Source organism: Molossus molossus, unplaced genomic scaffold (genome assembly GCF_014108415.1).
Source record: "Molossus molossus isolate mMolMol1 unplaced genomic scaffold, mMolMol1.p scaffold_m16_p_18, whole genome shotgun sequence".
In the NCBI taxonomy this organism is placed as follows: Eukaryota; Metazoa; Chordata; class Mammalia; order Chiroptera; family Molossidae; genus Molossus; species Molossus molossus.
Genome location: NW_023425353.1, coordinates 4952353 through 4980088, shown reverse-complemented (window position 1 = coordinate 4980088; position 27736 = coordinate 4952353). Strand labels below are relative to the sequence as shown.

Below are 27736 nucleotides of genomic sequence, written 5' to 3'. Positions count from 1 at the left end.
ACAATAAAATGGCCATTAATACATATCTATCAACAAGTGAATCTATAAACAAAATGAGCAAGCAGAACAGAAAAAAACTCATAGACACAGACAACTTTTTGTTGCTTGCCAATGGGTGAGGGCTGGGGGGATGGGTGAAAAAGATGAAGGAATTAAGAAGTACAAATTGATGAAGGGTCTTTTTGAAGAAAAAGATAAAATGTATGAACAAACAAAATGGCAATGAATACATATCTATCAACAATGGAATCTACAAACAAAATGAACAGGAAGAACAGGAACATTCTCATAGATACAGAGAACATTTTGTTGGTTGCCAGTTGGGAAGGGGGTTGGGGGAATAGGTGAAAAAGGTGAAGGGATTAAGAAGCACAAACTCATTGCTAGACTGACAAACCTCAAAGGGAAAGGGGTTGGGGGGGTGGGAAGAAATAAACCAAAGAACTTATATGCATAACCAATGGACACAGACAATAGTGTGGGAAAAGGTGGGAGGGGGGCGGGAGGGGGGAGGAGGGGGTCAATGGGGGAAAAATGTGGAACATCTGTAATACATTTTCTATCCAACAATAAAGATTAAAAAATATATAAAAAAATAAAATAAAAAAAAAAGAAGTACAAATTGGTTATTAGACTGATGAACTTCAAAGGCAAGGGGGAGGGAGGGCAGGATGAGATAAATCAAAGAACTTCTATGCATATGTGCATAACCAATGGACACCGATAATAGTGTGGGGAAGGCAGGGGCGGTGCGGGATTGGGGAGGAGGGGGTCAATGGGGAAGAAAAGGGGGACATCTGTAATACATTCAACAATAAAGATGAGTTACAAAATTGGGGGGAAATAAACAAAGTATCTGTAATCTGGAAAAAAAAATGATTTGTAGGCAAACACATTCCTCCTGAGAACTTACGTGTTTCTGTCGGGGTAGAATTGCAGGTGGTGAACCAGTGCCCTCTCTTTCCTCCCCTCCACCGCCTGCAGTGTGGAGGGTTCCGCAGCGCACACGTCTTTCCTCCCATCGGCCGGCCCCTCCCCTTCAGCTGGCCTCCCATGTCCATCCTGGTCTCCCCCTGCCTTGCTTGAGGTCTATGCAGCACGTGTCTGGGACTCCCCTAACTTTACTCCTGCATCGGCCTCATTCTCATGCCCATACCAAGGTCACTGTGGGTTCTCTTCAGGGACTGGCAAAGGGCCCTCCACCTCCGTCTCCTACTTGCTGATTCCTCATCAATTGCCTCATGCCACACTGGTCTGGTTTCTCCGGCGCCTTATTGAACACTGCACAGCTTAGATTTCCGCCTGAGGCAGTGGGCATTTCAACAGAATCGTGTCCTTGCCATTTATGTTCCAGATTTTTCTGGAAACTGCAATTACTTTTTACCTGCCTGCTGATTGGCTGGATGGCATTAAACCTGGGGTAAGGTGATCTGGAGAAAATGATGCCGGGATTGCGGTATGGCTGCCTCAGTTACGTTCTTCCAGGCTGCGAGGAAGAGAGAGGCCAGTCCGTGACCTGAATGTACACGTGTTCTCGTGGGCAACTGAAAAGTGGCTCAGAGGCCTCCTGCAGCAGCGCTGGGATGTGGCGCTCTCCCTGAGTCTCACATCCGTTGTCCCTGCGAGGGATTGGGAGGGGGGCTTTGTTTACCCTTTACCGTGTAGCCTTTTGATTGGATAGACTTTGGCTCAGCTACTGATCCCTGGTCCAATCAACTGTGACCACCTAGCACAGCTGCTCTAACTCACCCACAGCTGCAATGACCTGAGCATCTTCAGGGGAGGCACTGCCTGGTTCCCCTTGCCCCGGGGAGGGGCCGTGGCCCCAGCAATGCTTGTGGGAGCCACCCGGGAAGGTGCTTGCAACATCTCATGCTCCTTGAGAAAAAGGTCCAGTGGTGAAATGAGAGGAAAGGGCACGTAGGACCCCTTCTGTGCAGACTCACCGTGCACACGTGCAGAAGGTGGGAGAGCCTACAGCAAACCTCTGGTAACTTGCCTGAGGCAGCGTCACCAAAAAATGTCTTTCGTGTCACATCTGATTGGCACCCAGTGCAAGAGACTTAGATAGTGCTGACTCAAACCTAAACCAGTGTTCCCCGACTACCCTGTGTCAACCACAGGGGGCATTTAACTAAATAGAGTGGGTGGTCTGTACCCTTAGAGATTCTGATTTGCTGGGTCTGGGCAGAAGCCTAGAGTTCAGAATTTAAATGTTCTCTACATACTACAGTTTTAAATACTAATAGTTCTCTATGTCATAGTATATATGAAATAAAATCATTTCTTGAGTCTGGCCGGTGTGGCTCAGTGGTTGAGCATTGACCAAGAGGTCACCGGTTCGATTCCAATTCCTGGCCAGGTTGTGGGCCCAATCCCCAGTTGGGGGCATGCAGGAGGCAGCCAATCGATGGTCTCTCTCATCGATGTTTCTATCTCTCTCTCCCTCTCCCTTCCTCTGTCTCTAAAATCAATAAAGAAAAAAATTTTTTTAATCATTTCTTGAGAATATCCTAAGTGCTAGGCACTGAGCAAGTGCGACTTTATTTTTTATTTTATCCTTAAATCTATTCTTCCAAATAGACATTACCATCACCAGTTTACAAGTAGGAAAACCAAAGCTCCATGAGGAGCAAAGACAGGTGCGTATTCACATAGCCTGTGTGTTTTGAAGCTGACAGGCCAGGGACTTCTGACTCCTGCATCTGAATTGCTCAGTCCACATGTCTTGCCAGGAATCTTCACCCTTGCTCAAGAGGTGCCTGCTACTGGTGGGCAGTCAACAAACCCTGTGGGATGAACAGATACCACAAATACCTTCAGGTATGTTTCAGCAAAACATTTTAAAATTCTGTAACTTGAGGTTGTGAATACACAATACCACACACATTGAGAGTGGCATTCGGTCATAACCATGGCAAGATTGGCTGTTAGCCTTCCTTTGTTGATGGGGATAAGCACTCCTTGGCTGGTGCGGCACAGTTCTGGGGTGTCAGACCGCCAATGATCTCCTCTGCGTACAGCTGGGCTCTGCTCAAACTAAACGATAACAGTCATCGCATATGCAATAACCTACAAAGCCAATACAAGAAGGAAATTCTCTCCAGAACATAATTGAGGAGCTAATGTGCTGCTTATAGATCTCACAATAGAGCTCCCATCCCAAGAAAATGTCTTTGCACTCCAATGAAGATGCATTCCACTAAGCAGCTGCTGCCACTGAAAATCAACTTCTTTCCAGGGCTCAAACACTCTTTGTACAAGATGATCAGATCTTACACAGAATCCAGATATTGACTGTAGCTAGAAAATATCACACTTAAATGAGAAAATGCATTGTGGTAATTATTCTACTTTCCCTCAAATCAGGAATAAAAGCATCCATCACGTAGAGGAGCAAGGCCTTAATCCTGGTGTTCAGGTCCCTGGAATCTGCAATGGGGATTATTACACCAGGGTTCAGGCCACTACGGCCATTTGGGAGGGCTTGACTGCCATCTACTGGTCACAATATGTATTACCATCCAAAGCAAGGGCCCACACAACCTATGCACTGGAGGAGCCCTGGCTACAGCCCTGGCCTCCCGAACCCCCGACACAGCAGCAGACCAGCTCCGCCATGGACCTCCCTGACCACCATGCGCCCACCCTGACCACCATGCCGCCCATCCTCCCTGACCCTGCACGCCCTCTCTGATCCCACCAGGGGTGCCAACCAATCACACCAACAGATGACCTTGGAGATGTAACCCTGGAGGCTCCTGCCCCTCCTGTTAGTTCTAATTTCAGAACTTCCCGCCTTACCCGCCCTCACAACCAGACCAGCCTCCCCACCCTCTCCTAGACCACCCGGTACCCTTTGCCTTCTCCCAAAGCTCCCCGTACCCCGGTACTCTTTGCTACTCTGCCTTGGAGGGTAATCGCTCTCATGGGACTCAGCAGCCTCCTCTTCCTCCGCATCCACCCAGGGGGCAGGCTGCAGCTTGCTCCCCAGCCGGGCGCCAAGATCGGGCATCGCCTTGGCCCAGCCCCAGCAGGTGCTGGCCCTGGGTGTCCCCCAATCCTCAGGGCCGGTGCCCCGCAGGGCTCCCCCACCAGAAGTTGAAAGCACTCGCTGGAAGGAGGGGGACAGCTCCACCCCCTACCCTGGACAAAGCCCTACAGAACTGGCCCAGCACCAGGGGAGGCCTCCTGCTAGTGGGACACAGGCGTTCTCTCCACACCTGGTGCCCCCACAGGCTCTGCTGCTGGGCCGGCAGGACTGGAAAGGGGCCTGCAGAGGCGGGAGCGGCACCTTTCCCTGGTCAGTGATCTGTGTGCTGTGGCCAAAATCAAAGTGAACAACTTTAAGGTCAAAAACGAAATAAAAGTAACCGACATGTGGGCAGCAAGCTGTGTGGATGATGTGGAGAGGGCCGGACGGATGCGCTGGCCCACGGCGAACTTGGCCACTTTCAGCTCCCAGAACAGAAGGACAGATGGCTCTCTCTCCTCCAGAGGCACATCAGCCTAGACAAGGACAAGGACTGTCTGACGTGCATGCCCCTCGAAATCTTCACCGAGGACACCGGGAACTGTGCCTGGAAAACCGAGACCATAGGAATTCAGACACAGCGAAGGCAGTCATCACCGTGTCGCTGCCAATGCTGCGGGCGGCTGGCTCTGGGAGGCGACCAGCGACGGGTCAGTCCTGGCAAAGAAGAGGCACCATGCCCACTTGGGCATGAATACCCTACGGGATTCAAATGAGCCATCTTTGGTACACTGCCTCCTGACACAGGGACCAGAGGACTCCCCCAGCCCCTCCCTCCTCCCAGGGCCCTTTCTCATGGGGCAGCCGCGGTGCTAGCTCACCTGCAGCCCCGCCGTCTGCCTGCCACCCAGCAGCTCAGTGACGGGTCAGAAGACACCTAAAAGGAGAAGGTCTAGAAAGTGGTCCTTTTGGCAGGGTGCTAGCTCTCACCTGGGTCACTTGCTTATGTCACCAACCTCTTCTGTGTCAGGACAGCTCTTTGGAGTGTCTCTGCCCAGGGTCTGTCAGGGTGACTATCTGCCCAAACCTGTCTGGGACGCGCTTTTCTATCTCGGTGACAAAGGAGCCCTCACACAAGGCACCTCCGACAGTCACCAGCGTGACATCCTGCAGAGAGCTGAGAGAGTTGTGCACTAGACTGGGAGTCGTTTTGTGGTAGCATCAGTGTTAAAGGACTTTCTACGAAATATTCCGGGAAGCATTTTCTCAGCAGATCTCTGTCATCACCGGGCCTCAGTAATGGATCAAGGAGGTGACGCAGAGAAAATAAATACAATTCTAAGGCTGTTGGACCAGCTCCCCAGAGCCAGCGCTGTCCTCCGGAGGTGCCGGTCTAGGGCGTCCCACAACATCGAGCCCACTCGTGCAATCAGGTGACCGCGTGTGATTCAGCCTGTGTGTCGCTCCAAGCACCCTCTGGCTCCTACCTCTTCCAGCCCAGAACTAAAAAACAAATGTTTCAAAAGGCGACTCTGCTGATTCAGTTTCGGATATAGCCGCAAAGTGTTTGGGGAAGAAATCACTTCCCTCTTTGGGGAGGGTTCAGGGAGGAGAGACATCTCTGGCTTACCAGTGACCGGCTTCTGCAGGCCGCCGGGAACGAGCTGGATGTGGATGTGGGTGTCCGTGCAGGGACTTGGCAAAGAACTTGGTCTGGGAGCAGGAGCTGGACTGTCCTAAATCTTAGTGATGATGACCTCACCCCACCTGAGGTGGACGGTCTTTTAACCCGGAGCGATGTTGACTTTGACCACTCTAAATATGAGGACATCCAAATGCCACAGCCTCTGGACTCCAACCAGTGACCATTTCTGTGGCATCTTGCAGTCATGGGTCCACACATGATCACCCCAGGAAACAGCCCTTTGATGCAAATACAAAAAATGGCACCATAGAGTGTCACTCACCAACATCTCTGTGACTCTTCACCCCTGCACTTGGTTGGGAAATGGCTTGGCCAGTCTGCAAAACTGTCCCTCAAGAAGAAAGCGAGTGCATCCAGAGCAGAGAAACAGAAACCAGCTTCTCTGAAAGAACCCTCAGAGCCACCCCCACGATCCTGGTGTCCCAGAAACCAACTCACTGCAGAAGAAACAGAAAGACACCCACCTAAGGGCAACGGAAGGACTCGGGGCTGTGCGGGCAGCCCAGGTGCAGGCAGTGGAAGGACCGGGGGCTGTGCGGGCAGCCCAGGTGCAGGCAGTGGAAGGACCGGGGCTCTGCGGGCAGCCCAGGTGCAGGCAGTGGAAGGACCCGGGGCTGTGCGGGCAGCCCAGGTGCAGGCAGTGGAAGGACCCGGGGCTGTGCGGGCAGCCCAGGTGCAGGCAGTGGAAGGACCCGGGGCTGTGCGGGCAGCCCAGGTGCAGGCAGTGGAAGGACCCGGGGCTGTGCGGGCAGCCCAGGTGCAGGCAGTGGAAGGACAGGGACTGTGCGGGCAGCCCAGGTGCAGGCAGTGGAAGGACCCGGGGCTGTGCGGGCAGCCCAGGTGCAGGCAGTGGAAGGACCGGGGCTGTGCGGGCAGCCCAGGTGCAGGCAGTGGAAGGACCGGGGGCTGTGCGGGCAGCCCAGGTGCAGGCAGTGGAAGGACCGGGACTGTGCGGGCAGCCCAGGTGCAGGCAGTGGAAGGACCGGGGCTGTGCGGGCAGCCCAGGTGCAGGCAGTGGAAGGACCCGGGGCTGTGCGGGCAGCCCAGGTGCAGGCAGTGGAAGGACCGGGGGCTGTGCAGGCAGTGGAAGGACCGGGACTGTGCGGGCAGCCCAGGTGCAGGCAGTGGAAGGACCGGGGCTGTGCGGGCAGCCCAGGTGCAGGCAGTGGAAGGACCGGGGGCTGTGCGGGCAGCCCAGGTGCAGGCAGTGGAAGGACAGGGGCTGTGCGGGCAGCCCAGGTGCAGGCAGTGGAAGGACCGGGGCTGTGCGGGCAGCCCAGGTGCAGGCAGTGGAAGGACCCGGGGCTGTGCGGGCAGCCCAGGTGCAGGCAGTGGAAGGACCGGGGCCTGTGCGGGCAGCCCAGTGCAGGCAGTGGAAGGACCGGGGCTGGCGGGCAGCCCAGGTGCAGGCAGTGGAAGGAACGGGCTGTGCGGGCAGCCCAGGTGCAGGCAGTGGAAGGACCGGGGGCTGTGCGGGCAGCCCAGGTGCAGGCAGTGGAAGGACAGGGGCGGTGCGGGCAGCCCAGGTGCAGGCAGTGGAAGGACAGGGGCGGTGCGGGCAGCCCAGGTGCAGGCAGTGGAAGGACCCGGGGCGGTGCGGGCAGCCCAGGTGCAGGCAGTGGAAGGACCGGGGCTGTGCGGGCAGCCCACGTGCAGGCAGTGGAAGGACAGGGGCTGTGCGGGCAGCCCACGTCAGGCAGGGAAGGACAGGGGCGGTGAGGGCAGCCCAGGTGCAGGCAGTGGAAGGACCCGGGGCTGTGCGGGCAGCCCAGGTGCAGGCAGTGGAAGGACCGGGGCTGTGCGGGCAGCCCACGTGCAGGCAGTGGAAGGACAGGGGCTGTGCGGGCAGCCCACGTGCAGGCAGTGGAAGGACAGGGGCGGTGCGGGCAGCCCAGGTGCAGGCAGTGGAAGGACCGGGGCGGTGCGGGCAGCCCACGTGCAGGCAGTGGAAGGACAGGGACTGTGCGGGCAGCCCAGGTGCAGGCAGTGGAAGGACCGGGGCTGTGCGGGCAGTGGAAGGACCGGGACTGTGCGGGCAGCCCAGGTGCAGGCAGTGGAAGGACCGGGGCTGTGCGGGGCAGCCCAGGTGGGAAGTGGACAGGCACGGGACTGTTGCGGGCAGCCCAGGTGCAGGCAGTGGATAGAACCGGGGCTGTGCGGGCAGCCAGGTTGCAGGCAGTGGAAGGACCCGGGGGCTGGCTGCGCGGCCAGCCAGGTACAGGCTAGTTGGAAGGACCCGGGGCTGTGCGGGCAGCCCAGGTGCAGGCAGTGGAAGGACCGGGCTGTTGCGGGCAGCCCAGGCTGAAGGCAGTGGAAGGACAGGGTCTGTGGGGCACAGCCCAGGTTGCAGGCAGTGGAAGGACGGGGCTGTGCGGCAGCCCAGGTGCAGGCACAGTGGAGGACCGGGGCTGTGCGGACAGCCCAGGTGCAGGCAGTGGAAGGACCGGGGCTGTGCGGGACAGCCCAGGTGCAGGCAGTGGAAGGACCCGGGGCTGTGCGGGCAGCCCAGGTGCAGGCAGTGGAAGGACCCGGGGCGGTGCGGGCAGCCCAGGTGCAGGCAGTGGAAGGACCCGGGGCGGTGCGGGCAGCCCAGGTGCAGGCAGTGGAAGGACCCGGGGCGGTGCGGGCAGCCCAGGTGCAGGCAGTGGAAGGACCGGGGCTGTGCGGACAGCCCAGGTGCAGGCAGTGGAAGGACCGGGGCTGTGCGGACAGCCCAGGTGCAGGCAGTGGAAGGACCGGGGCTGTGCGGACAGCCCAGGTGCAGGCAGTGGAAGGACCGGGGCTGTGCGGACAGCCCAGGTGCAGGCAGTGGAAGGACCGGGGGCTGTGCAGGCAGTGGAAGGACCGGGGGCTGTGCGGGCAGCCCAGGTGCAGGCAGTGGAAGGACCGGGGGCTGTGCGGGCAGCCCAGGTGCAGGCAGTGGAAGGACCCGGGGCTGTGCGGGCAGCCCAGGTGCAGGCAGTGGAAGGACCCGGGGCTGTGCGGGCAGCCCAGGTGCAGGCAGTGGAAGGACCCGGGGCTGTGCGGGCAGCCCAGGTGCAGGCAGTGGAAGGACCGGGGGCTGTGCGGACAGCCCAGGTGCAGGCAGTGGAAGGACCCGGGGCTGTGCGGACAGCCCAGGTGCAGGCAGTGGAAGGACCGGGGCTGTGCGGGCAGCCCAGGTGCAGGCAGTGGAAGGACCGGGGCTGTGCGGGCAGCCCAGGTGCAGGCAGTGGAAGGACCCGGGGCTGTGCGGACAGCCCACGTGCAGGCAGTGGAAGGACAGGGGCTGTGCGGGCAGCCCAGGTGCAGGCAGTGGAAGGACAGGGGCGGTGCGGGCAGCCCAGGTGCAGGCAGTGGAAGGACCCGGGGCTGTGCGGGCAGCCCAGGTGCAGGCAGTGGAAGGACTCGGGGCTGTGCGGGCAGCCCAGGTGCAGGCAGTGGAAGGACCCGGGCGCAGTCCAGGTGCAGGCAGTGGAAGGACCCGGGGCTGTGCGGGCAGCTCAGGTGCAGGCAGTGGAAGGACCCGGGCGCAGCCCAGGTGCAGGCAGTGGAAGGACCCGGGGCTGTGCGGACAGCCCAGGTGCAGGCAGTGGAAGGACCGGGGCTGTGCGGGCAGCCCAGGTGCAGGCAGTGGAAGGACTGGGGCTGTGGGGGCAGCCCAGGTGCAGGAAGTGGAAGGACCCGGGACTGTGCGGGCAGCCCAGGTGCAGGCAGTGGAAGGACCGGGGGCTGTGCGGGCAGCCCAGGTGCAGGCAGTGGAAGGACCTAGGGTTGTGCGGGCAGCCCAGGTGCAGGCAGTGGAAGGACTCGGGGCTGTGGAGGCAGCTCCGATCCCAGCCCAGACTTAGAGGAACACGGCAGCTCTGCATTCAGGGTAGCAGAAGACACATCCGAGCTTTGTGTGAAGTCACAGGGGAAGGAGAGAGTAGTGGGCAGTGCCCCCCCGGAGCCCTGCCTGTTCCAGATCCTCACCCAGCTCTCTGACCGTGGATGACATGTCCAGCCCAGGCTCAGAGCCTACAGCAGTTACTGATGTTGGGGACAAACATTCCTAAAGACATTTAATAGCAAGAACCTGATTTCTACAAGAACAGAGACTGGGCTGATACTGACATCAAAACAATAATTGTTATGACTTTTTGGTATAAAATACCTGGGATAGGAGCGTAAGGAATCGTTTCAAACAGGACACAAAACAATTTTCTTTACCGAGACCAGGTGAGGAAACACTTAGACTGAGACGTGGCATCACCGAAGTGTTTGGGAGGCGTCTTCTTGGCAGAGTGTGGGGTTGGTGCTGCCCTGAGAGGGAGGGACCCTGGCAGAGAGACAGCATCGGGCTGCCTGGCTGCTCCCGGTCACGGGTGTGGATTTCCTCACCTCCAGAAGCTTTTACGTACGTTTGTTCCAAGTGACTCATGGTTACAGATAGTTTGTGCCCCCTAGTTTATTTCCTGTCCGTGGACATGTCTCCTCTCTCATCCTCAAGGTCGCACTGGTACATCCATCCGATTGTCGCCTTGCCCACTGGTAGGAAGGGGTAGAGTCAGGGATGGACATGCATCTTCATTTTAACTTAAAAGAAGATGCTTAGATCCCACTGGGTCTTTAGTCCACCACGTGGACCTTTCTCCCACACCAGCTGATTCTGAATTACTTTTCTGAGCCCCCAGCAAACTTTCATGTCAAAGGTTCTTTCCCTGTTGTGCTACATGTTACAGTTTTAGTGATAGGAAATCAGTAATGTGTTCTGCAAGATATGAGAAGTGTTTTCAGTACTAGTTATCGGTGCTACCTCCCTGTAGGGCACCTGGCCGTTTCTCCTAAGCATTATGATTAGCTTGTAGAACTCTGGACCCAAAGAACTCATGACACTGGCCATCTCAGCCACAGATGGGAAGGGACGTCAACTTGTAACCAACCACTGCTATAGTGTGGAGAGCAGAGTCAGCTTTACCAACTCCATCTTGAGTCTGAGCCGTATCGTCTGAACACATAGAAGTCTGGACCTACCACCAGGCTCTGGGCTGCAGCCAAGGGAGGAGCCACAGGTGCGAACAATCGGGATGACTAGACACCTCCACGGACGTTGCCAAATGTCCTGATTTGGGACTTTGAGGACTCATCTCAGAAACAAGCATATCTAACAAGTGCAGGTGGGGGAGACACGGGCACAAGAAGGATCAAAGTGAAACCAAGAACAGCCCTGGGCGGTTTTGCTCAGCGGTTAGAGCGTCGGCCCTCGAACCACCAAAGAATCCTGGGTTTGATCCAGTCAAGAGCATGTACTTTGGTTGCAGTTTATCCCCTGCCCTGATGGGGTCGTGTGGGAGGCAACCAATTGATGTGTCTCTCTCTCTCCCCCTCTTCCCTTCCTCCCGCTCTACCTGAAAATAAAAGGAAAAATATCTTCCGGTGAGGATTAAAAAAAAAAGTGAAACCAAAAACAGGGACACTTGCTATTCACCCTCCTGGGAATGAGCTGTGCCGACAGTTCGTGTGACTGGTTGGTGGCCGTTGATTATTCCTGGTCCTTGTTGTCTCGAGCTGGTCCAGAGGCCTTCCTAGCGAGATGTGGACCCCTGGATGCAGAGGCTTCAGTGACTGAGAGGAACCAGTGACCACTGCTCTGCAAATGGCTCCCGCCAGAGGACACTTGGGATGCCTGGACTTCGCTTCGTTGACCCCAATACCTGTGTGTGTGTGTGTGTGTGTGTGTGATTTGGATTAAACCTGCCGTAATAGGTATTGGCTGTGTATTGGCTCAAGGCTGTTACTTGGTGTCAGGGACCGAGAGGGCCCAGTGACCACCTAGGGTCCCGGCCTTGATCAGGCTGTCCTGATACTATCTGGGGGTCAGGACTTTGACTGCAGTCACAGCCTGAGTGCTTCAGATGGTTGGCATAGTCTGTGGTTGAAACTCTAAATTCTAAATGAACTTAACCTGACATTTTTAAGTGTAAAAGCCCAACACCAAGGAGCAAAAGGAGCCTGTCCGCCAACGTGCAGCTGCCTGGCAGAACAAATACATGATTTGGCCAAAAGGAAGGAGACAAGCTTGACTGATGGCATTAATGTCTCCTGCTGGTTAAGCGGGGACTTGAATTTACTATTGAGATTGCAACCAAGATAGCTCAAAATTGCTAGCGCCGGGAAAGGGACTTTGAAAAGCAGCCCTGAGAGTGTGTTAGCAGTGGGGACCCCTGGTATGAGACAGGTGCAGGTTCATCAGAAACTGCCGTACCAGCATGAGATGGTGTACAGATGGCCCGCACCTTACCCAGAAATGCAGAACCCTGGTGAGTAGGGCAGATAAACAGAAAGTGTGGGCACCACTGTTCACACCCTACACAGGGGGGTGCAGACGGGGAGGAAAACCTGGCCAGGAGGGTTACACAGAGAAGCAAGTCAGCTGGCATCAACTTCAGAGAAAGAGATGAAGGTATAATATCCAAACCCACACCCCGAGGATCCAGGGGACTGTGATCATCTATTTGATGACAGATAGCAATGCAGACCAGTAGTGACTAGGAAACCTATTCACTGAAACCATGGCCCTGGCCAGCCAGTGGAATCCCTAGAAGGCAGAGGACACAGGAGACAAGAGTTTCAGTGACAGCAGATTTGCAAGGAAATGAGATGCTGATTGCCTGCTGGCAGGAACAGGAATGAGGCGCGTTCAGGCCTGACTCAACGGCACTGGCAAGACCCAGACCTGCTGAGGCTTCCTGCTCAGTATCCAGAACAAGCCTCCCGGTGAAGGCACTGGAGAGCCGGAGCGCGGACGGCGCACCCCCGACAGGAGATGGGACAGCACATGGTCATCCCATAAGATGGACAGGTGAGTAGGCCATGCAGACAGAGGGGAACTGACCGCTTTGTCAGTTGTTCATGGCCGCTCAGGGCTAACCCACCACCCCTGCAGGTTCAGTTGTGCCAGGGTTTAAGAAAGCCCCTTAAGGGAAGAGAACATTGTACATGCATCCATTGCACAGGCATGAACAGGAGAAGACATACTAAATATCTTAAACCTAGAAAATGATCTGAATGGACAACCAAAAGTTACGTTTAATGCTACTTACAGAACAAACAACATCACATAGCAACAAAAAAATCCTTTCTTTAGCAAAGGATGTTCATCAAACCATCAGACACACTGGGTTTCAAACCACACAACCAAAACAAATGTTTTTGACCATTTAAAACAACTAAGCAGGAGGAAACACACTAGAATAGACAGGGTTAGATAATTAACTGAAAAATTTTTCAATACATCAAATAATGGGCATCCTGGAGGCAGAGAAGAAATCGGGGCATGAAAATACGCCATTTATCAAGCTAAAAATACAAGTAGGTAAGGGGATAAAATTACAGAATTTTTAATTGATACATGATCACAGATAACTCTTTTAAAACAAGATGTTAAAACACATAAAATAACATCCTAGTACAGGTAGATGGGCTAGGAGGAAAAGTAACCGGTTGTTGGCCCATAAAATTTCTTGTATATAATTATAACCTAAACCCATAGAATTACAGGGCCCCACATGGCCAGAGGTACAGAATACACCAGGAATGGTAACCTTGCAGAACTCCTAGGAGACTTTATTCCTTGGGGAAAATGAAAAGCATATCAAATAAAATTAGCTGAAGTAAAAAGTAAGCCTATAGAGTTACCTAGTAGTGGTGGGAATGTCCGGCCTCCATGACCAAATATGGCAGGTAATTTTGAAGTTGACAGTTTTGTATGGCCCACGAATGATGTTGCAAATATCCAAAGGGCCCTTGGCAGAAGGCTCCCGCCCTGATGCCGTTCGCTGCGGGTCTGTGAAGCAAGCTCACCTGGCCCTGGTGAGCCTTTATCTCAGGAGGCAGGCTGCGGGCGGAGACGCACACGCCAAAGGCCCTCCCTGCCCTGTGGGCACTGCAGTGGCCACCAGGATCCTCTGTCCCCGATGGCTGGGATGTGGCGCTGACGGCCCACAGCTGAGCTCCTCTGCAGCACTGGCCCTCAGGGGAGGGCTGTCTGCCCGAGGTTACAGCCCTCCCTGGGGATGGCTCTGTTCAAAGATGCATTGATACGGGTATCTCCTGCCTCATTTCGGGACCCTGTGAAGGACCACCCGCTCCACATCCCCCTGCGAGGCCTCCCTGCTACTGCACCGCAGCTCCATCCCTCCCGCGGCCAAAGCCAGGGCCCCGACGAACTCACAGGTGTTGACCATGGGCACCTCCTCCGATAAACCTGCATATAAAACTCCATCCCGGAGATGATTTTCCAGAAACATGACCAAAGACATCCTTCTACAGTTACTCCCAACATAACATCTGGAGTGCCCTGTTCAGAGTGAGTGAGGTTAGCACTCCTTTGTTCAGATGTCTCTAAGGATTCCCGGCTCACCAAAATCAAAACCTCGCCACGGGCACCCTAGACCCACGACCTTTTGGACCTCACCTCCTACTCCTCTGCCCATCCATCCCTCCAGCTGCACTGACTCCTTGCTATTCCTCAAACATGCCAGGCATGCTCCTGCCCCAGGGCCTTTGCTTGTACTCTTCCGTTTTCCTGGAATGCACTTTGCCCAGTTAGCTCCATTGCTTCCTCCCTCACCAGCTTCAAATCTTGTCTCAAATGTTCCCTCCATGAGGACTTACTTCCCTGATCCCCCACCTAAGCCCATCAAACTGCACCTACCCCGCAGCTCCACATCCCACGTTCCTGCTTGAGTTTTCTCCACAGCATGTCTCAGCCTTGCATAGTACATTTTATTTATTTAGGCTCCTTCAGAATGCAAGTTCCATGAGAGCAAGGGCTTCATTCCTGTTCTTTTCCCTGCTGCATCCCCCAAACCTAGACCCGTGACTGGTACACAGTAGCTGCTCAGTCTGTGCTGAGTGAGCACGTGAGTGAATGAAAGGAAACGGGTGGACCCAGACAACCCGTGAGCTTGAGGGAACTCCCTTAAACAGCACCTGCTTTTCTTCTAAAGGAACATGGGAATAATTCTTTTGTCATTTTTGTAAGAATTTGCAATACATTTGTGACAGCATCACCTAAAAAACTGCTAAATAAATGTAAAGTGTAATTTTCATTTAAAACAAATTCTTCATCAGTGAGCGACCTAATTTTTATAATCCAGAGCTGCCAGATTGCCAAAAAGTAATCATATAACAGTCAGACACAGAAAACCTTGAAAATGGTCTGGTGTTGAAATATAAAATAAGATTTATTTCAAAGCCATACCCCAAAAGTACAAACTATGAAAAGCATCTCTTCTAAAGACTTAATAACAAGAGCAGTCTTCGCATTGTAAGTTATAACATTTGAAGGCTTCTTTGCTACCAAAAAGTTTGAGAAAAGTTAATTCCATAACTGTTAAAGGTACTTTGTTATATAAAACATATTCTCTCTTTAAATGCAAAATATTCAAATATAATAGTTTTATCATAAAATTGTTCTCAATTTCTGAAATGCTCATTTGTCTATAACTAGCAAGTAAACAGAATCACATTTCCACACGCTTCTTAAAATGAGGTAAGAACATAATTTTCAGATGTTTGCATCTCTGACTAAAAGTGCACTTCGTGTGAGCTGCTTTCCGGGGGCCCGGGGTTCCGGCACACAACAGTAGCAATTACACTCAGTTAAAAATCCACATTTGTCATTCTTTCTACACAATTTCAAGATCCACATCAAAGCTATCGTACAGCCATTCACTATTTTTTTGCAGATATTTTAATAAATATTCCTAAACTCTAGCAGACTGTTCATAACCCTTTAAAGCCGGGGCAGCAAACTTGTTCTGTAAAGGTCCAGAGAATAAATATGTAAGGTTTCTCAGGTCACTTCTCTGATACACATTATTCTATTTTTTTAAATAGCTTTACAATGTACAAAAATTCTTAGCTCTGCTTAATCTGCTGATTTTTAAAAGTAGACTTTGACAAATAGAAGTCACCAGTCTCTAAATTAGATAAGTTAAGTGTTAATAAAATACAAACATCACATTTTTCAGTAAAATAAATCCATGATTTTTTACTGCAAAATAGAAAGTTGATAAACAGTAAGAAATGAATCTCATTCCAAGAGTGGGCTGCATTTCAGATACGCTTTCCAATCAATGGCACTTTCTTACAGCTTTTTCATTTTCAAATGGATAAAGCTCCCCTCTTTCTATAGGGAGAGACTTCCTGTGGCTACTCTGAGGTGGGCAGAGGCGGCCTGCCTCCTGAAGGGGGCGCACACAGCACTGAGCTGCAGGTGCACACTATGGAGACCAGGACTGACCGCAAGGCCCTCCCAGGTCAGGAGCCAGCGCAAGCCCGCGGGAAGCGACACACAGTACTAATGAAGGTTGTGTTTGTCTGTATCATATACAGTGCATTGTGGGGAAACATGCTTTACATATGAAATGTGTGAATATAAATGAACACAGCAGCATGATTCATTCAGGCTCTTGATGCCTGTGACCTGCAATCGACTGCAAAGATGCAGCAGAGAATTCAGTGCAGTTAGTTCGGACTCTGATAGAGGGAAACTGATCTGTTTATTATAACACTGATCTGTAAGTTGGGCCTAGAGCCTGGTACTGAGAATTGCACCTGTGTGTCTGTGTGTGTGTGTGGGGGGGGTAGATGGGTGTGTGTGTGGTGGGGATGGGTGTGAGTGTGTGTGCGCATATGAGTGTGTGTGTGAGTATGGAGGGGGTATAGGTGTGTAGGGGGTGGTGAGTGGATGAGTGTGTGTGTGTGTGTGTGTGTTTGTGTGTATGGTGCATGTTTTCTTTTCCTACCACAAACAGTGCTATGAATAAATTATGACAAATAAAAGCATTGTCAATTTACTCAATCATAACCAATTGGAAGCCTCTAGAATGAACAATCCCATTGTATTCTACAGAAACATTTACAAATTCTAAAGCTGAGAACGTTGAGTCCTTTGGTATCTCTAAGAAGAAATCTCAATCACTCAGCGAGCCTACGCCCAGTTTTTTAACTACAAAAAGTAAAGTTTTCAGTGCAAAAGGAGTAGCTTGATAAATAGCCATGATGCAAAAACCCGAAACGGTATAAAACCCAAAAGTAATATCCTGAAGACGTGTTTTGACAGAGAACAGATCACTGGGGGCTGAGAAACACCCGCTGTTTACTGACTGCACTGGGAGGGGGTGGTGGAGAGTTCAAACAGCCCCTTTCTGCAGACAGACTCAGCACAGTCACAGCTCATCATGCTGTTTCTTAAGAGGCCACTTTGGGTGTTGCGATACGTGGTCTGCAGCCTGCAGGACAAGGTACATAAATTCTTCCACATCAAAAGAATAGTTGGTGAACTTTGGATGTTCCCCCAGAGTTGGATGGTGGCCCTGCAAAAATAAACCCAAACACACCTCCGTAAGTCACTGAGGACATGATTTTCTAAACAGGAAAAAAATTTCCCTTTTTTTAATTGTTGAAAGTATTACAGATGTCCCCCCTTTTACCCCATTGACCCCCTCCCTCCTGCCCCCACCCCCCTCCTGCCTTCCTCAGCCTAATGTCCGTGTAGATTGGTTGTGCATATATACATATACGTTCTTCGGTTTATCTCCTCCCATCCCTTCCACCCCCATCCCTCTGAGGTTGTCAGCCTGCTCCCTACTTCCATGATTCTGGATCTCGTCTGGTCAACAGCTCATTTTGTTCATCATGTTCCACAAATTAGCGAGATTGTGTGGTACTTGTTTTTCTCTGACTGGCTTATTTCACTTAGCATAACACTCTCCATTCCCTCCATGTCGTCTCAAAGGATAAAAGATCTTTCTTTCTTACAGCTGCATAGTATTCCATTGGGTACATATATTCTTTCTGATTGGTGTTTCAGGCTTCTTAGGGTATATTCCTAGAAGTGGGATCACTGGGTCAAATGGCAGTCCCACTTTTAATTTTTTGAGGAAACACCATATTGTTTTCCATAATGGCTGCACCAGTCTGCATTCCCACCAGCAGTGCACTAGAGTCCCCTTTTCTCCACACCCTCGCCAACACTTGTTTGATGATTTGTTGATGGTGGCCATTCTGACAGGTGTGAGGTGATACCTCAGAGTCATTTTAATTTGCATCTCTCTGATGATTAGTGATGTTGAGCATTTCTTCATATGTCTCTTGGCCATCTGTATTTCCTGTTTGGACAGGTGTCTATTTAGTTCCTCTGCCCATTTTTTAATTGGGTTCATTGTCTTCCTTTCGTTGAGCTGTATGAGTACTCTCTATATTTTGGATATTAACCCCTTATCCGATGTATTGTTGGCAAATATTTTCTCCCAAAGAGTGGGTTCCCTTTTCATTTTGATGCCAGGCTCTTTGCTGTGCAGATGTAGTCTCACGTATTAATTTTTTCCTTTGTTTCTCTTACCCTAGGAGATGTATCAGTGAAAATTCTGCTATGTGTGATCTCTGAGGCTTTTCTGCCTACATTTCCTTCTAGAATTTTTATGGTTTCAGGGGTTACATTTAAGTCTTTTATCCATTTTGAGTTTATTCTTGTGTATGGTATAAGTTGATGGTCTAGTTTCATTTGTTTTGCATGTAGCTGTCCAATTTTCCCAACACCATTTATTAAAGAGGTTGTCTTTACTCCATTGTATGTTCTTGCCATTTTTGTCAAATATTAATTGAGTATAATGTCTTGGATCAATTTCTGGGTTCTCTGTTCTGTTCCACTGATCTATATGCCTGTTCTTGTGCCAGTACCAAGCTGTTTTCATAACAATGGCTTTGTAGTATAACCTGAAATCTGGTATTTGATCCCTTCCACTTTGTTCTTCTTTTTCAGTATTGCTGTGGTTATTTGGGGCCTTTTTTGGTTCCATATAAACTGTTGGGAGTATTTGTTCTAGTTCTGTGAAATATGTCATTGGTATTTTAATGGAGATTGCATTGAATATATAGATTGCTTTGGGTAGTATGGACATTTTAATGATGTTAATTCTTCCAATTCATGAACAAGGTATATGCTTCCACTTTTTTTTTTTATCCTCACTCGAGGACATTTTTCCATTTTTTGTTCAGATAGAGTGGGAGGGAGAGAGAGGAAGAGAGAGAGAGGGAAACATCGATGTGAAAGGGACACATCGAGTGGCTGCCACCCGCATGACCAACCAGGGCCGGGGACAAACTGCAACCGAGGTACATGCCCTTAGCGGGAACCGAACCCGGGTCTCTCTGTACCGCAGGCCGACGCTCTAACCGCTGAGCCAAACCGGCCAGGGCTGCTTCCACTTTTTTATATTTTCTTCTACAGTTCGTCCCTTGCCACTTCACGCTTTGACTTTCACAGCTTCACTCTATTGTGGGTTTTTTCAAATATATTCATTAAAAAGTTGATCGAGATAGTGAAAATGATACAGTGCGCGCTTGGTTGTCTGAGTCAATTATACACCCTGTATTACATTACAATTAAAATCACTGCACGTATGGACTGTAGGCCTCTGTATTCGAGCACCCCACAAATCCTTCAACGCCAGGTGCAACTGCTCGACCACTCCTTGTGTGTGGGCAATAACTTTTTTCCAAAATATCAGGTGTAGTGAAACCAAGCCAATATTCACTGATGGGCTATCCTATCCTCTTCCTATCCTGACCACTGATTGGCTCAGCCTCATGCAAGTTCGTTTCTCTCATATACACTTGTACATGGCTACGCATCAGAAGCATCTTTGCTCTTGTAAGTGTTTTCAATTTCTGAGAACTTTTATCTAAGCCCCACAATGGCTCCTAAACGTGCTGCTGCTTCTAAGCCTTCTGACGATGAAACTAAGCACCGGAGGAAGATGCTTGCCATCCAGGAGAAGGTGAAACTCTTGGATATGACCAAAGATGGCAAGAAAATCATGGAGGTTGCCCGCCATTACGACTTGAATGAGTCTACCGTTCACTCCATCCGTAAAGATGGAAAAAATCCGTGCAATGGCTACTGTCTTTTTCAACAAGGAAGCAAAGCACATAATGACAAGTTGTAATAAGTTCATAGTGAAAACGGAGTCTTCCCTAACCGTTTGGATCAGCGACAGCCACAAGAAAACCATTCCATGGATTCACTGGTCACCAGGAGAAGACGAGGCAGCTCTATCAACACTTTATGGCAGACGAACCTCAACCAGGACACTCTTCTGCAACGTTCATGGATTTCACAGTGAGCAAGGGTTGGTTCGAGAAGTTCCAGAAGAGGTATCATCTGAAGAGTGTTGTTCTCCATGGAGAAGCTGCCTGTGCTGACTATGTGAACAACACGTTCCAGAAGATCCTTGAGGAGGGCAAGTATCATCCAGAACAAATGTTCAATATGGACGAAACAGGGCTGTTCTGGAAAATAATGCCTTCCCAGACGTTCATTTTCAAGGATGAGGCCAAGGCCCATGGTTTTAAGGCATATTAGGATTGTGTGACTATCGTTATGTGTGGAAATGCTGAGGGATTTGTGCTCATGCCTGCCCTTATCTACAAGGCCAAGAACCCAATGGCCTGGAAGAATAAAAACAAGAACCTGCTGGCAGTGCACTGGATGCACAACGACAAGGGCTGGATCACAAAGGAGCTGTCATCGGACTGGGTCCATGAGTGCTTCATCCTCCAAGTCAGCTGTATCTCGCAGAGAAGGGACTCGAGTTTAATGTCCTTCTCCTCATGGACAATGCCAGAGGTCATGTGTGAGACCTATCCTACGACAGTGTGTGGATCAAGATCCTTCCTCCCAACACCACTTCGCTGACCCAGCCCACGGATCAAAGCGTTATTCGCGCGCTCAAGGCCCTCTACACGTGAAACACCCTGCAGCACCTCGTTGAAGGCACGGACCTTGAGGAGAACTTCTTGCTGAAGGAGTACTGGCAGCAGTATACCATTGCGACCTGTCTGAAGAATATCCAGGCTGCGTTGAAGGACGTAAATACAGAGACCATGAAGGCCAGCTGAAAGATGTTGTGGCCTTAAAGTGTCCATGACTACAGAGGATTCACCCCAGCGGATATAAGCAACTCGGCAGTGGATAAGGCAGTTAGGCTAGCCCGGATGCTGGGAGGAGGTTTCATGGATATGACCTGCAATGACATGGATGAGCTGCTGGAGACATATTCAGATCTCTTAACTGACAAGGATCTGGTGGAGATGACTAAGTCTGTGAGTGAGGAGGAGGAAAAGCAGCCAGAAGTTCCTGGGGGTCAGGAGGAGGACGTTGGCCTTACACCTGAGTGTCTCTCGCAAGTCATGAGAACTATTAAGGAAGTACAGGGCATGACTGGTGAATGGGACCCACAAATGATGCGTGCATTGCGGTTCCGGAATGCACTTGATGGAGCAATAGAACCCTACCAAAGCCTCCTCAGGCATATGAAAAGACAGCGCCAGCAACTGCCTATCACAATGTTCTTCAGCCGCGCACCCAGAAACCCACTGCCTACTCCTAGTGCTCCTTCAGCAGAATACGACGATGCACCTGCTGAGGATACTGCACCACCTGAAGACTCTCCTACTGAGGTCGTGCCTGCAGAGCAGCAGTAACTGTGCTCTTCTTTGCGGTGCAGTACATCTCTTCATCTTCATCGCTTCATCATCGAACAAGTTGCACTATTTTCATAGGTTAGTGGTTGTGTGCAAGAATTGTGTGTGTAATTAAATGTACAATAATAATGATATATTTGTAACATCTAATATGTCTTATTTTGTCTACTATATTGAGTAATATGAGGGTAAGGATGACTAAAGGGTGCTATTTCATGTCTAGAGGGCTTTAATAATGTTAGAAAATATATTCAGAATGTCATTAACAAGTTTTCTATGCTCTGTGAAAATTTTTGATTTATAAAGAATCCTACTTCGTGGAAATTCATTTATGGCGGTAGAGACCAGAACTGATTAACTGTGATAAACGAGGGCCTACTGTATTTCTTTTCTCAATGTACTGCAGTTTTCTGCAAATAAATCCTTTATTTCTTTGGTTAAGTTTATTCCTTGGTATCTACAGTTTTTGTTGCAATGATAAATGGGAATGGCTTTTTAGTTTCTCTTTCTGTGAATTCATTATTGGTGCATAAGAATGCTATCGATTTCTTTTTTGTTGTTACAGATGTTTCTTTTTCCCCCATTGACACTCACCTCCCCCTTCCTCCCTGCCCTGTCCCCAGCTTTGTTGTCCATGTCCATTGGTCATGCACACAAGCATATAAGTTCTGTGGTTTATCTCTCCTCCTCAGCCCCTCTTCTGGGGATTGTCAGTCTGTACCCTACTTCCATGTCTCTGGGACTACCCTGTTCTTCAGACTGTTATGTTCATTATATTCTACAAATAAGTGAGATCATATGATACCTGTCTTTCTCTGTTTGGCTTGTTTTGCTTAGGATAATACTTTCCAGGTCCCCCCATGTTGTCTCAAAGGATAAGAGCTCTTTCTTTCTTACAGCTGCATAGTACTCCATTGAGTATATATGTACCACCGCTTTTTTATCCATTCCTCTACTGATAGACATTTGGGCTGTTTCCAGATCTTAGCTATTGTAAATAGTGCTGCTACAAACAGGGGGGTACATATATTCTTCCTGATTGGTGTTTCAGGCTTCTTAGGGTATATTCCTAGAAGTGGGATCACTGGGTCAAATGGCAATTCAATTTTCAATTTTTTGAGGTAACACCATATTGTTTTCCATAGTGGCTGCACCAGTCTGCATTCCCACCAGCAGTGTACTAGAGTCCCCTTTTCTACACACTCTCGTCAACACTTGTAGTTTGATGATTTGTTGATGGAGGCCATTCTGACAGGTGTGAGGTGATACCTCATTGTTGTTTTAATTTGCATCTCTCTGATGATTAGTGATGTTGAGCATTTCTTCATGTCTCTTAACCATTTGTATGTCCTGTTTGGAGAGGTGTCTAGTTAGTTCCTCTGCCCATTTTTTAATTGGGTTCTTTGTCTTCCTTTTGTTGAGCTGTATGAGCACTCTATATATATTGGAAATTAACCCCTTATCTGATGTATCATTGGCAATTATGCTCTCCCATACAGTGGGTTGCCTTTACATTTTGGTGGTTGTTTCTTTTGGTGTGCAGAAGCTTTTGAGTTTGATGTAGTCCCATGTGTTCATTTTTTCCTTTGTTTCTGTTGCCTTAGGTGTTGTATCATGTGAAAATTCTGCTGCATACGATATCCAAAATTTTGTTGCCTACATTTTCTTCTAGGATTTTTGTGGATTCATGAATCACATGTAAGTCTTTTATCCATTTTGAGTTTATTCTTGTTTATGGTGTAAGTTGATGGTCTAGTTTCATTTTTTTATTTTTTTTTTGCATGGAGCTGTCCAGTGTTCCCAACACCATTTATTAAAGAGGCTGTCTTTACTTCATTGTATGTTCTTGCCAACTTTGTCAAATATTGAGTATAATGTTTTAGGTCAATTTCTGGGTTCTCTGTTCTATTCCATTGATCTATCTGCCTGTTCTTGTGCCATTCCCAGGCTGTTTTGATTACAGTAGCTTTGTAGTATAACCTGATATCCAGTATTGTGATCCCACCTACTCTTTCCTTCTTTTTCAAGATTGCTGTCATCATTCGGGTTCTTTTTTTGGTTCCATATGAATTTTTGAAGTATTTGTTCTAGTTCTGTGAAGTATGTCGTTGGTTTCTGATGAGGTATGCATTGAATCTATAGATTGCTTTGGATAGTATGGACATTTTAATGATGTTAATTCTTCCAACCCATGAACAAGGTATATGCTTGTACTTTTTTATATCTTCCTCTATTTCTTTTTTCAATGTCCTGTACTTTACTGTGAATAGGTCCTTTATTTCTTTGATGAAGTTTATTCCTAGGTATCTTAATTTTTTTTTTTTTTTTCTGTGATGGTAAATGGGATTGTTTTTTAGTTTCTCTTTCTGTGAGTTCATCATTGGTGTATAAGAATGCATCGATTTCTTGATGTTAATTTTGTATCCTGCTACCTTGCCTAATTCACTTATTAAGTCTAGTAGATTTTTGATGGACTCTTTGGGGTTTTCTACGTATAATATTATGTCATCTGCGAATAATGATGGTTTCACTTTCTCCTTTCCAATTTGGATCGCTTTTATTTTCTTCATGTCTGATTGCTGTGGCTAAGACTTCCAGTACTATGTTAAATAAGAGTGGCAAAAGTGGGCAACCCTGTCCTGTTCCTGTTCTTAATGGAAATGTTTTTAGTTTTTGTCCATTGAGTATGATGTTGGCTGTAGGTCTTACATATATGGCCTTTATTATGTTGAGATATGATCCCTGTATTCCCACATTGCTGACCGTTTTTATCAGAAACGGGTGCTGGATTTTGTCAAAAGCTTTTCCAGCATCTACTGACATGATCTTACGGTTTTATCTTTCATTGTGTTTATGTGGCGTATCACATTTATTGATTTGCAAATATTGTACCAGCCTTGCATCCCTGGGGTGAAGCCCACTTTGTCATGTTGAATAATTTTTTTAACGTATTGCTGGTCCAATTTGCTAATATTTTGTTTAGGATTTTGGTACCTATGTTCATCAGGTAGATTGGCCTGTAGATTACTTTCTTTGTAGTTTCTTTGTGGTTTAGGAATTAGGATTATGCTGGCCTCATAAAAAGAGCTCAGAAGTCTTCCTTCTTCTTGATTTTTTTTTTTTTTCTGTCCTCACCCAAGGACATTTTTTCATTTTTTGTTCAGGTAGAGTAGGAGGGAGAGAGAGAGAAACATCGACGGGAAAGGAACACATCAAGTGGTTGCCACCGCACGACCCAACCAGGGGCGGGGACAAACTGCAACTGTGGTACGTGGCCATAGTGGGAACTGAACCCGGATCTCTCTGGACCGCAGGCCGCTGCTCTAACCGCTGAGCCAAACAGGCCAGGGCTTGAATTTTTTAAGAATAATTTGAGGAAAATGGGTGTTCATTCTTCTTTGAATGTTTGGCAAAACTCCCCCCGTGAAGCCTTTGGGACCCCGGCTTTTGTTTGCTGGGAGTTCATTGATTACATCTCCAATTTCCTTAGTTGTTATTGGTCTGTTCAAGTTTTATCTCTTCATGGTTCAGTTTTGGAAGACTGTGATTTTAGAAAATTGTCCATTTTGCCTAGATTGTTCCATTTTGTTGGCATGTAATTTTTCATAGTATTTTTTAACAACCCTTTGTATTTCTGTGGTGTCAGTTGTTATTTCTCCTCTTTCAGTTCTGATTTTGTTTATTGGACCCTCTCTTCTTTCTTGTTGAGTGTGGCTAAGGGACCATCAATCTTGTTTATCTTTTCAAAGAACCAGATCTTTGTTTCCTTGATCTTTCTAGTTGTTTTTAAGTCTCTATGTCATTTATTTCTCCTCTGACCTTTTCTATTTCCTTTTGTCTACGTTCCAGTTCTTTAAGTTGTATGGTTAGACAGTCTATTAGAAGTTTTTCTTGTTTCTTGAATAGGCCTGTAGTGCTATGAACTTCCCCCTCAGGACTGCTTTCACCACAGCCCATGGATTTTGTATTGTTGTGTGTTTATTTTCATTGATTTCCAGGAATTATTTTATTTCTTCCTTCCTTGATCTCCTTGATAACCCATTCATTGTTTAATAACATGCTATTTAGCCGCCATGTGTTTGAATTTTTAGTGTTTTTACTATAATTAATTTCTAGTTTCATGCCATTGTGATCTGAGAAGATGCTTGGTATGATTTCAATGTTCTAGAACTTGTAGAGACTTAGTTTGTGTCTTATCATGTGGTCTATCTTTGAAAATGCCCTGTGTATACTTGAGAAGTATGTAAATTCTGTTGTTTGAGGATGTAATTCTCTGTAAATATCTATTAAATCCATTTGATCTAGTACATCATTTAGAGTCTCTGTTTCCTTGTTATTTTCTTGTCTAGAATATCTATCCAGTGATGGCAGTGGGGTGTTGAAGTCCCCTGCTATGACTGTATTGCAGTCAATTTCTCCATTGAAGTCCTCCAAAAGATTTAAATATATTTTGGTGCTCCTCTATTGGGTGCACATATGTTTATTAAGGTTATATTCTCCCTGTTGGATAGATCCTTTCAATATTATGTAGTGGCCTTCTTTTTCTCTAGTTATAGCCTTAATTTTGAAGTCTATTTTATCAGATATGACTATTACTACCCCAGCTTTTTTTCCTTGCCATTTGCTCGGAAAAATTTTTTTCCATCCCTTCGCTTTTAACTCATGTGAGTGTTTTGTTGTGAGGTGGGGCTCTTGTAAGCAACATATATATGAGTCATGCTTTCTTATCCATTCAGCTACTGTGTGTCTTTTGATTGGAGCATTTAATCCATTTACATTTAAGATTATTGATATGTACTTATTTACTGCCATTTTTATTTATTATGGTTATGTTCCTCTCACTATTTCTCCTGCAGTCCTTTTAATATTTGGTTTGGTGCTAATATATTCCCTTAGCCTGTTTTTGTTTTTGTTTTTTGGTCTGAGAAGCTTTTTATTTCACCTTCTATTTTGAATGGTAGCTTTGCTGGATAGAGTAGTCTTGGATTCAGATGCTTCTTTTTCATTATCTTTAATACTTCATGCCATTCCTTTCTGGTCTATAGTGTTTCGGTTGAGAAATCAGCTGATATCTTTATGGGGTCTCCTTTGTAGGTAACCTGTTGCTTTACTCTTGCTGCCTTTAAGATTCTCTCTTTGTCTTTAATTTTTGGTATTTTAATTATTTTGTGTCTTGGTGTGGACCTCTTTGGGTTCTTCTTACTTGGGACTCTGTGCTTCCTGAACTTATATGCCTTTTTCCTTCACCAAGTTAAGGGACTTTTCTGTCACTATTTCTTGAAATATATTCTATAACCCTTGTTCATTTTCTTCTTCAACTCCTATGATGTGGATGTTGTTTCATTTCATATTGTCCCACAGTTCACTTAAACTGTCCTCCTGTTTTTGAATTGTTTTATCTCTTTGGTTCTCTGATTGGGTAATATTTTTCTAATTCACTGCTCTGATCCTTGGCTTCCTCTAATACACTGGCTATTCTTTCCAATGTGTTCTTTATTTTTTTATTCTTTATTGATTTTGAGAGCAAAAAGAAGGTAGAGGGAGAAAGTGATAGAAACATCGATGAACGAGAACTCTCACTGGCTGCCTCCTGCATGCCCCTCACTGGGGATCAGGCCCACAACCTGGACATGTGCCCTGACTGGGAATTGAACTGGCGACCTCTTGGTGCATGGGTCAACGCTCAACCACTGAGCCACACCAGCTGGGCTTCCAATATGTTCTTTATTTCTGCTATGTCATTCTTCTTTTCCACTTGGTGGTTTTCATTTCCAATTGGTTGATTTTCATTGTTTCTATATCTTTACTAATGCTGTTGAGCTTCCTCATAATTATTACTCTGAATTCTACCTCTGATAACTTGCTTAATTCCATTTCATTTATCCCTTCTTCTGTAGAATTCTCTTGGTCTTTCATTTGGGATTTGTTTCTTTGTTTTATCATTTTGGCTATCTCAATGGATTTTGAAGCCTATCAAATTTTCCCTGTGCTATCAGTGTTCCTCTGATTGTGGCTCCCACTACTGGGTTTAGATGAGTGTGGAAGGGCCCGTGTTAAACATCAATGTCTAGTCTTACTTTCCTGGGGACAGTCCAGGCCAAGCAAAGATTCTGGTACCCTATAGTGTTTGCCTGCAGGTTATTTAGTCTCAGTTACTTAATGAGCCTCAGGATGTAGCCCTTAACTGAATGAAAAATCCCTCAGGTGGACAGGGTAAGATGATTAAAAGTGGGTGCGGCTACTGCTTTTCCCTAGGTTAAAGTTGCTTTGATAATAAAGTGGTTTCTGTAGTGTGGATTATTGGTTCAGTGCAGGGGTTCAAGCCTCTGCCTTCAAAGCTCAGTCTCCAGAGCCACAGGTTCATGGTTAATTTCTGAGGGAGGGGCAGTTGCTTCTCCCCCAGACTAAAACTGTTCTGATGAGGCTACTTGACAGAGATAGCTAATGAAGCAATGGGGAAGGGGTTCAGCATAGGAACTCAGGCCTCAGCTTTCACAGTTCAGTCCTCAGAGCCAAGACCACCAACACTGAGGCCAGGTCCA

At 48.2% G+C, this 27736-nt stretch overlaps 1 protein-coding gene and 1 pseudogene across 3 annotated transcripts in view; one reads left to right on the top strand and one right to left on the bottom strand.

The window, feature by feature from the left end:
- Nucleotides 1–2723: 2723 nt before the first annotated feature.
- LOC118633509 lies at nt 2724–5512 on the top strand (annotated as a pseudogene).
- A 10927-nt stretch (nt 5513–16439) lies between these two features.
- Nucleotides 16440–27736, bottom strand: part of EOGT (EGF domain specific O-linked N-acetylglucosamine transferase) — a 64004-nt gene continuing 52707 nt past the window's right edge. For all 3 annotated transcript variants that reach the window (XM_036267416.1, XM_036267413.1, XM_036267415.1), the window contains exon 18: nt 16440–17023. In XM_036267416.1, the coding sequence (XP_036123309.1) occupies nt 16877–17023 (147 nt within the window). In that variant the 3' untranslated portion in view covers nt 16440–16876. The remainder of the gene's footprint in view (nt 17024–27736) is intronic.